Source organism: Corvus brachyrhynchos, unplaced genomic scaffold (genome assembly GCF_000691975.1).
Source record: "Corvus brachyrhynchos isolate BGI_N302 unplaced genomic scaffold, ASM69197v1 scaffold115, whole genome shotgun sequence".
NCBI classification, from domain to species: Eukaryota; Metazoa; Chordata; class Aves; order Passeriformes; family Corvidae; genus Corvus; species Corvus brachyrhynchos.
The window spans coordinates 612,405-621,626 of NW_008239553.1; the positions used below are offsets into that span (position 1 = coordinate 612,405).

At 47.4% G+C, this 9,222-nt stretch overlaps 1 protein-coding gene across 1 annotated transcript in view; it reads right to left on the reverse strand.

The window, feature by feature from the left end:
* Positions 1-809: 809 nt before the first annotated feature.
* The window catches only part of PNPLA2 (patatin like phospholipase domain containing 2), a 30,352-nt gene continuing 21,939 nt past the window's right edge, over positions 810-9,222 (reverse strand). The window contains exons 5-9 of the mRNA XM_008639644.2: positions 9,004-9,064; positions 8,101-8,268; positions 7,548-7,680; positions 7,033-7,155; positions 810-6,190 (exon numbers count right to left, since the gene is read on the reverse strand). Of these exons, the coding sequence (XP_008637866.2) occupies positions 5,926-6,190; positions 7,033-7,155; positions 7,548-7,680; positions 8,101-8,268; positions 9,004-9,064 (750 nt within the window). The 3' untranslated portion in view covers positions 810-5,925. The remainder of the gene's footprint in view (positions 6,191-7,032; positions 7,156-7,547; positions 7,681-8,100; positions 8,269-9,003; positions 9,065-9,222) is intronic.

The window sequence follows — 9,222 nt, forward strand, 5'->3', positions numbered from 1 at the left end:
AGGATTCATTTCACCGATTAACAGCACCGCGTTGGGGGTTTTGTTATTTTGCAGTCATTAGAGGTTAAGAAAGCTGTTTGCTTTACCAGCTGCATGCTATAGTGCTAATTACAGCACTTGTCGCCACCACGTGACAGCACATAAAATCTCTTCCTAAAGTTTCCGTCTGTCAAAAGCCTGGACAGAGCGGAGCCCGAGCCCTGCAGCGTCCCCCAGACACGCGCAGCGCCATCCCCAGCCTGTGCGCGGCTCTTGTCCCTGCTCCGGGCGGTCCCACCTGCGCAGCCCGGCCGCGGCTCCAGAGCGGCCATGCCCACATCCCTGGGCTGGCGCCACGGAAAGCCCCGGCTTTCCCACAACCCAGGGGCCGGTGGTTTCCACGCGCTCCAGCTGGAGAGTAACCGGGGCAGACCTCGGGGTTTGTCGTAATAGGCAGACACACAACAGCCAGGAGCGTCTGCTTCACCAGCGGGGAAACCAAGTCTCTAGTGCGAGGGGTCCGTTTCCTCAAGAGGTCGGTTTCAAATTTGTGAAAAACCTTTTACTAACCCTTTCATAGGTGCCAAACACCTGCTATTCCCACAAGACGGTGCTTAATTCCTCCTGGCACCCGGGCTCTACCACAAAGCTCCGAAAACCAGAGGCTAATAGCACTTGGGGCATTTCAGCTTGAGTAAATTAGAACTGGACCAAAATGCACCCTTCTTCCACCTCTGGATGAATGCCCCGTTTATTGTGTACTGATACATGTTTACCCTGAGAGAGAGTTGAATGGGCTTGGGCCTAGCAAAACAAACCCACACCACACAGCACATCCAAAAAATATTTAATAAACCTTTGAACAGCAAGACAAGCAGCCTACCACAGCCAGGTAAATATATTGAGAAAGTTTTTATTAGAAGATATATTTCTGCCAAAATAAATAGTAACATTTTCTTCAGCAAAACATTAGAAAATAGAAATGGGAAGAAAAAAAAAAAGCATCAACAATTTAATACTGAACTTTTAAAGTGACTGTGAACACTACTTAGTGACATTGCCACGTAAATATGTGTATGCTATTGCTGGTCTAGTTGCTGCTCTGACACCAGTGATTTCCACAGGACCTCCACATGTGTTGTGTGCTTAAGGGTCTTCTCAAAATCAGTGGCAGCAGTGGAGTCCCAGGACACACAAAGCTCAAAGAGCTGCTTTAGATGCTGTTTTCAAGAACAAGAGAAAAACCCCAGAAGGGAGAGGTATTTATTTCAAAGTTACATTTCCAAGTCTTCTGTTTGGAACTAGTTTCCTCCTCCCTGTGCAGGAGAGCTGATGTGGATCCACAGAGTGAGACAGATACAGTCAGAGGCTGTCATAGTGGAGCTGCCCAGAAAAGGAGCACTGTCCCACTGGTAGGCAAGGGAAAGGAGGGAGAGGAGAGGGAGTCCTGCTGCACTCAGAAAAGCAGACACCCAAGGGACAGGAGGCCAGAGCCCACTGTAAAGGCACAGCATGTGTTTGGCACAAACAAGCTGGCTGACTTGGCAGCCAGGTGAGGTGGTCCATTCTCTCACTGACTTAAGGAAAAGAGAGAAACAAGCTTGAGAAAACTGTTGGCAAGGCCCTCTGACTTTGGCAGCCCTGCCACCCACCACATCTGGCATATGTTTAGCAGAAATGGACACCACCTGAGGGAAAACCACACACAGAGCTTCAGGTTATTTCTCCCACAACTGCTCTGGTGAAAGTGAGAGCTCTTTTCTCCAAGGAAGTAGTGAATTACTAGATAATTTTAAAAAATTAATAAAACCACTGGGGAATATAAAAGTACTAGGGATACCCCAGCAGATTCTCTTTTATTCTCTGGTCTGAGTGTTGCAGGTACACAGCCTTCCAAGAAGCCATGAGAAAACAATTCCTAGGTCCTATACATAGTGGTCAGTATTTTCTCCCATCCCTTGAAAACCAGCCTGCAACAGTACTAGCAGTGGGGCAGGCAGCAAACCAAACCAATTACACTACACACTAATTGTGGGTTACAGAGCATGCCATAGGCACAGAGTGTTGCACACAAAACAACTCTATAGTGTTGTACAGGTTAGGGGCTGGTTAGATGCACACCACCAAGGTCACCATTAGCCTTGTTAAAAGCAGCAATAATAATACAGGAAGGACAAAAAAAAAAAGGGGATTCCTGAATGCACAGACCCTTTATGTGAAACAGTAGAAATGGCAAGGGTTGGGACACCTGCAGGAATCCAGTGAATGCTATGAGGACCATTGGACATGGATTGCAAGATGAATTTTTGTCCAGGAGCCTGAGTTCTCACTCACCATACACTGGAGAGCAGACAGGCCCTGGCAACTGCCTGCTGAGCTGCCCAGCCACACATTTTGGAGAAGAAGGGACTGACTGCCACAGATGACCTTGTTCCTATGGGCTTGGCAAATGTAGGTTAATCAGCAGTGGCTGCCCAGAAGATAACTTTGCACACCATGAGGTACACACAGAACAAGGGGCCAAACAGTTCCACTGAGCACTATCACAATAAACTCCTCTATATCCAATCCAGAGCCTATCACAAGGTTTCCAGAGATTTCAAAAAGAGTGGGGTCTCATCTAGACAAGGCAGCACTGCATAACAAAAAGCTGTTCACCAGCTGACACAGCCCTTTTTCTACATCAGTGGGAAAGGTGATCTTTCCTAATTCCTCCATCCTTCGCAATCTGTGATCAATGAGCAGCAAGAATTTCAAGCAAATAGGTGAAACTTTTCAAAAGGAAAATGAGGGTAGTTTGAGGTGGTTTTGGCAGATCTACAGTTCCTTTATCAGAGCTCAAATCTATAAAGCCAACAAGCTATCACTCAATAGCCACTGTAACACTTGAGGAATAAAAGCAGGCAAAGAAAGGGTTAGTACAGAGTGGTACTTTCCCACTATCCATTCACACCCTGCAAATTAGCATAGGAAAAACAGGAATTTCCTCCTTGAAGAGTTAGACCTTTATTTTTAAAGCCAGGCTTTGATTTGTGGTTATAGTTTGAAGTGTATGAAAGTTTCTCTTTGAGAAGTTAATATATTAAGTTAAACTACAGATGAGGTGAAACACAGAACAAAACTCAGGCCTTTTACCAGGCACAGCTGTAGGTCTCTTGAAATGCATGAACATTCCAGAATCCCCAAGCCTTCTGGATCAGAGCACTGGAAGACAGTGGCATCAGCCCAGTCGGCACCAGACCAGCTAGTTCTGATGCAAAAGGCAAGGGATAAGGGTGCCAAGCTGCAACTTCTTAGCACACTCTGTTGCCAAGAGTATTTTGTTTCATAGTTTAGTGGCTTACATAATCATTCAGTGGTTTTACCAGCCCAGGAAGAAGGGATAAAAAAAAAAAAAACCTTGCATCATTTTCTCCACCCATATATTAACTCAAAAAAAAAAAAGGCAGAGTGAAAAGGGCAGCAGCTTCTAAATGCAATATTTTCCTTATGCAGTTTTGCCCCTCTCAGATGTTTTGCTTCTGGATAAAATAAATATCTCTACATTCTTGCCAATTGCTCTGTGTGCACTAGGAACAAGAGATATGCATTTAGCAATGTAAGTAGCTGTGCATGTGCCATTCCCCACAAGAAGGTAGTCCAAAACAGTGCCAAACCACAAAATGAACACCTTTTCTCAGTTCCAATTTTCATCAAATTCATCCTGCTCCCACTAAGTGGCAGTATCTTGTTTCTGGTTCACTTCCATTAGCATCTAGTATGTTTTTCTGCAGGCTTTAGACAATCATAAGATTGACTTGTTTTGTAATCCAGTGTTTTATTCTGATTTCAGAATCCTCCAATTTTTTTCCTCTTCCTGTAGTGACTTCCTTGTTCCCTAACTGACTTAACTATGCAAAGCTTAAGACTAAAACTGACTGCATAAGTGCAGGCCTGCTTTGTAAGCTACACAGGCCCTTGTGTTACATAGGTAGGTTACATCCAGCAAGGGCAGTGGGGTGATAATCTAACTTACAAGTTCATTCTTGCACTGGCATCTCCTGGGCAGTGAGTTAGCACCACAGCTGCCCACTCCACTGCCTCCCAGCTTGGCACAGCCACCGCAGGAAAGTCCTGATGCTTGTCAAGAGTCTCCACACAAACACCAAACCCGTGCCCAGTGCACAACTGTGCTCATAGGAAACAGCATCCACCCCGTTACCCACACTGCTCATGCAGATTTACTACTTTCTCCAGTTATCAGCAAAACTTCTGGGCTTATTTTCCCTTTCTAAATCTAAGGTGCAAAACAGAGTCTATTAAAAATCACTATTCCACATATAGGCTATGTAATCAGCCTCAGATACCCTGTCCTGCTCCCCAGCAAAGACAGCACATGTCTGCTTTGGCCATTGCACACTGTGTGCTAGGAGAGGTAGAAGACGCCTCACGTAGTTAGACAAGCAGCAGAAAAAGATACCAGGAGCTGGGTTTGTCAGAGTGTGAAGACCTAAGCTTAAGTCCTTGCAATCCCCACAGGAAGCCATGCCTCACCCTGTGAAGAACAGGGAGTTCATACTTCTCACACAAGCCACGACCAGACCACCACTGAGAAAGCAGTGCCTCACAACGCAGAGTCCTGCTCTGCTACAGACCCACTAGCTCTGGGCTTTTAAGAGGCGAGACAAAGAGGAGCCAGTTCCAAGCGGCTGCATGTGCATCAACAGCCTTAACTTCCCTTCTCATGCTCCTGCTACTGCCAGCTGCAGAGCAGGACCTGTGAGCCACAACATGAGACAGACAAGCTGTGTTGCTGGTGTAGCTACAAGCCTAAATCCTTCTCACTCCAAAGCCTCAACAACCAAACTTTCTGAGCAAAAGAGAGCTAGAAGCCCCAGTTTGGCAGGAGATCCTTCTGTATCACCCACTTGGAATTTGCCTCAGTTGTACAGCCCCTTAAGGAGCAAAGCCCGACTAACCTCTGTCATAGGCAGCCACTTCCCCAGCACTTGCTGTGACACTCCACCACGAGCATCTCAAAAATAACATGCCCTGCACAATTTCTCATCTTTCTACAAGCACTTCATATTGCTTCAGCTGCTAAGCTGATCCTGAGATAGCCAGGCTGAGCTTTTTTCAGGACTACCCCACACCAATTCCATTCACAGTCAGGAATACGGCCTCAAATTCAACATGTTTCCCTGGAAAAAAAAAGATCTGTCAAAATTAGTTCTTTAAATAAGCTCAATCATTTAACACTCAGTTCAAGTCACAGCAGTTCCATGAGGACCCCAATCAAAAAGGGAGAGACCAGGACAACATGCATCAGGGAAAATACATAACTTTTTTACACTTCTGCAGTTCCAGTGCAGTCTGCTGCAGGACCAGCTCTGGCTTCCAGTGTGGATGCAATTAAAGGAGAGAGGAAAGGACATGGTTTCAGCAAAGAAGAAAGTTAAGAGGAGATTTAAAAGCCATGAGAAAAACTGGTTTGGCAAGACGCTACTTCATCTTTTAGTAGCACAAAGAGCTAAGGGTTGTCAGATGATTAAAGGAAAGGAATCAAGACACATGCTCTGAAAAACCAAGGGAGGTAAAAGCTGTATGAACTTGAGAGCGTCATCTACATCCCAGTTATTTGGCGGTAAAAAGCCAGTGGCAATTCAAAGTGCACTATTTGGGAGAGTCCAGCTGGGTCAGCCTCAGCCTGGCCACAGGCAATGGCCAGGCCTCACCACAAGGCCAGAGCAAGGAATCAGCCTGTGTGTGTCTGTGAACACAAAGGTCCCTTGCCTGGCCCAGTGGGCAACAAATGGCTACAGTCAATTCCACCAGTCTCCATCCCGGGGAAATCCCCTTTGCAGCATATCCAGGAGCACTGGGCAGCCTGCTGCTGAGGGATGAGACTGGTCCCACCCTGTGCCCATTCCCCTTCCCACCCACCCTCACCCCCTCACAGCAGCAGGCTCAGAAGAGTGGCAGGCACTCTTTTGCACAGTCTAGAGGTGGAAGCTTTAACTGAAACCCTTCCCGAGGGAAGAGGGAGGCTTGCATGTCCACGTTGATGCAGAGCAAGCCCAGCATGAGCTGGCGCTGGTACTCCTCCCACTTCATCATGACATCAGACACCGAGCGGTTGCTTCTCATCCACATGGGCAGTGCTTCACCACAAGGTGGGGTGGGAGAAATTGGCATGTTCTGGGGCCCTCCAAGCTCGAGGTGATAGTAAAGCCTGAAAGGCAAATACACGCAAAGACTGAGTACATGGCAAGACTTGAGCAGGTCACCCGACCAGAGCTCCAGAACCACAGAAATGTTTTGTACTATATTGACTACACGATTTTAGTGAGAAGTCTGGGTGTGCCCATTTTCCTCCCCTCACATCTCTCAGTTATTCAGACCATGAACTCTTTTGGGTAAGAATCACACCTTTGTACTAGGATCAAATCACAGCTGGGATCCCCCGACTACTACTGTGAGAGTTTGCTATCCTCATCCACACAACAGTCTTGCCACAGCCTCAAGCCAGGGTCTATTGCAGGAGTTCAGTGCAGAAGCACAGGCACACACCCAGGCCCAAAGCACTCGGTCTCATTTGGAAACTCTCTTGTGTTCCCTGGCCACTATATTCCCTCCCCTCCAACCAGGCTGAGATCTTGAGGTAGAAGAGGTCATTTGAACACAAGTACTTCTTGGAAAGGACCTTCAGGGGATCCCGGGCCAGCAAATGCCACAAAGACAAGCACCTCTGTCTTCTAGAAGGAGCACGCAATAAGCTGGCATACTGCTTTAATCAGACTTAATCTTCTGCCCTACTGCTATACTGACAGCTTCATTACAGGGGCTGCCCTGTAATGGGATAAAGGAAGGGGACCATGGGCTGAGTCTATCCAACAGTTAAGGAAGCCAAGAGACCATGGACCAGATTTGCATTTCAGCTTAAGTGGTAAATTGTTCTGGTCAATTTGTGCCTTATTTGCTCTGCTCCAATGGAGTAGAGTTTCTAGAATTCAAAGGTGTAAAGGAAAATGGAGGGCTCCTCCAGAACAGTGCTGTGAAGAAAAGCAGCCATACCTGGCTGAAAGATGGCTGCCCAGTTTCTTCTTGGCTTTCTTCACAAGATAGTTACAGATTTCTGTCATCTGCTCCCTCATCCATCTTATATCCTCAGGGATATCTGGGAGCCATTCCAACAACCTGTAAAGAGACAGGAGACAACCATTAGCTGGGCCACGCAAGGGAATATGATGAAAAGAACACCAATTCCAAAAGCTTAAAAATTTATTGCCATTTTCTGGGGCAAGTTCTAGCACACAGCAGTCTTCCTTCAAGCTGGAAGTATTGGCTGCAACTAAATGACAGAGGAAGATAGGAAAAGTTTAGGGTTCTTGGTTTTTCTGCTCTAGTGGGGGTTTTTTTGTTTAGGTTTGTGGTTTTTTTTTATTTGTGTCTGGTAATTGTCAGGAGCTCCTTTCCCGGAAACACTGGCAGTGCAGAATTAGAGAGAATCCCTCTCTCTGTCCATTCAAACACTACAGCCACATCAAATACTGCTCTGCACTGGGAAAAGGGACCAGCCCAAGGCTTACCTGACAGTGAAGGAAACTGCAGACTCCAGAGGCAGCATGTAGGGGACCATCATTGCTGTGGCCACACGGACAGGCAGCATGTTGCTGAGGCCAGTCAAGAAACTTCTTCTTTCAGCACAAGCCTCCAGAAGAGCTGAAGGCAGAAAAAAACTGGTTGAATATTCCCAGTGGGACTATCTCTTTTCTTATCATACTTCAGAAGTTACTCAGCCTGAAGCAGCCACCTCCCACTTCTTAGGAAGTCTTGCTCAGGTTAGTAATTCCCTGAGCACAGCTAAAACCAGCAGCTTTCACCTTTATCAGACTCTAAAGGAGTGAGCAGCAAGACCCCCTCCTCTCATTACCATGCTGTCAAATTAATCAGCCTCTCTCAATCTAGCCCATACAGGGCAAGCCATGACTTTATCTGAGACCCCCAATCCATCTAACCCTCAGCAGGTGTCAGTTCATGACCAACCCAAGCCATAAGCAATAATCACACATTCCAGTAATCTTCTGAGGCAGGCCAGGCAGCACAGGAAGATTACCTGTGATCTCTCCCTATGAATCATACCTTGGTTCAGTCTGGGAGGCAAGTGTTCGAAGATGTGCTCTTCAACAACAGCAAGGGCAGTGTTGTCCTCTAGTTGGTCCTCAGCTTCTGCTTCTTCCTCTTTCTTCTCTCCTGGAGGTGCTTCTATGGCAAGGAGAGGACGGGCAGGACTTGGACGATGAAGGAGACCTGAGAAGAGAAGTTATACTGTAAGGATGACACAAACCAGCTGCCCTGCCTGGCACCTTTAGAGTGTTAGTCCTTGCTTCATCCTAACTCCCCTCAGGCTGAGGCCATGCCCAGCCTCTTTAGCTTGCATCTGTTGTAATGCTTACCACAAGGAGTTAGAAACCTTGCTGGTTTAAGTTCATTCTCTCTTTCCCCATCAGAAATCCTCGCATTTCCCCTCTAAGTTCCACAGGGTGCTGTTTTGCAGAGTTTTGCTGCCATAATCTGCCAGTTGCCCATCTTGCAGGCAAGATTTCCCTCCTGCAGCGCAACCCGTTATCCCGGTTCGCATCCCTGTCCATGGACACGAGGTGGCAGCAAGCGCGAAGCCAGCGCTGCAGCGGCTGGAGGCAGGAGAGCCGGGCTGGCAGCCGGCCCGCCCAAGGGCCCGGCACCGGGGCTCTGAAGGCAGCACCACACAGACCCAGCTGCACACGGAGAGCAGCATGGTGTCTGCAGGACATCCAAATGCCACTGCTGCCCAACAGTGTGTTGGTAACTGCAAAGGTGACCACCTCTGCTTCCTGAAGTGCTAAAGTAGGCTTATCAAGGAGAATTCCATATCCCAGTATCTGAAGCACAGTTCAGTTCTTCCCTTCCTCCTTTCATATGCACCACTGACTACTCTCAAAGCCATGGCACCAACCATGGCACAACAGGAAATTCAGCTCACCCTACAAACAGCCAGTGCCTTACCATTCTTTTTCAGGAAGTGCAGTGCATCCCGATAGCCCTGCTTGCACATGTCCCGCAGCACCTGTGGGCAGAGGAAGGCGATAGAGAGTCATTTGGAAACTGGCTGAGCAGAGCAAACACCTACCTCAGTGCTGGCTTCAGAGGAATTCTCCTGACTCCTGAGCTGTCCCAAGAACAAGTCTCATTCTTGCCAGCCTTTCTCAGGCTTTGAGCAGGAAT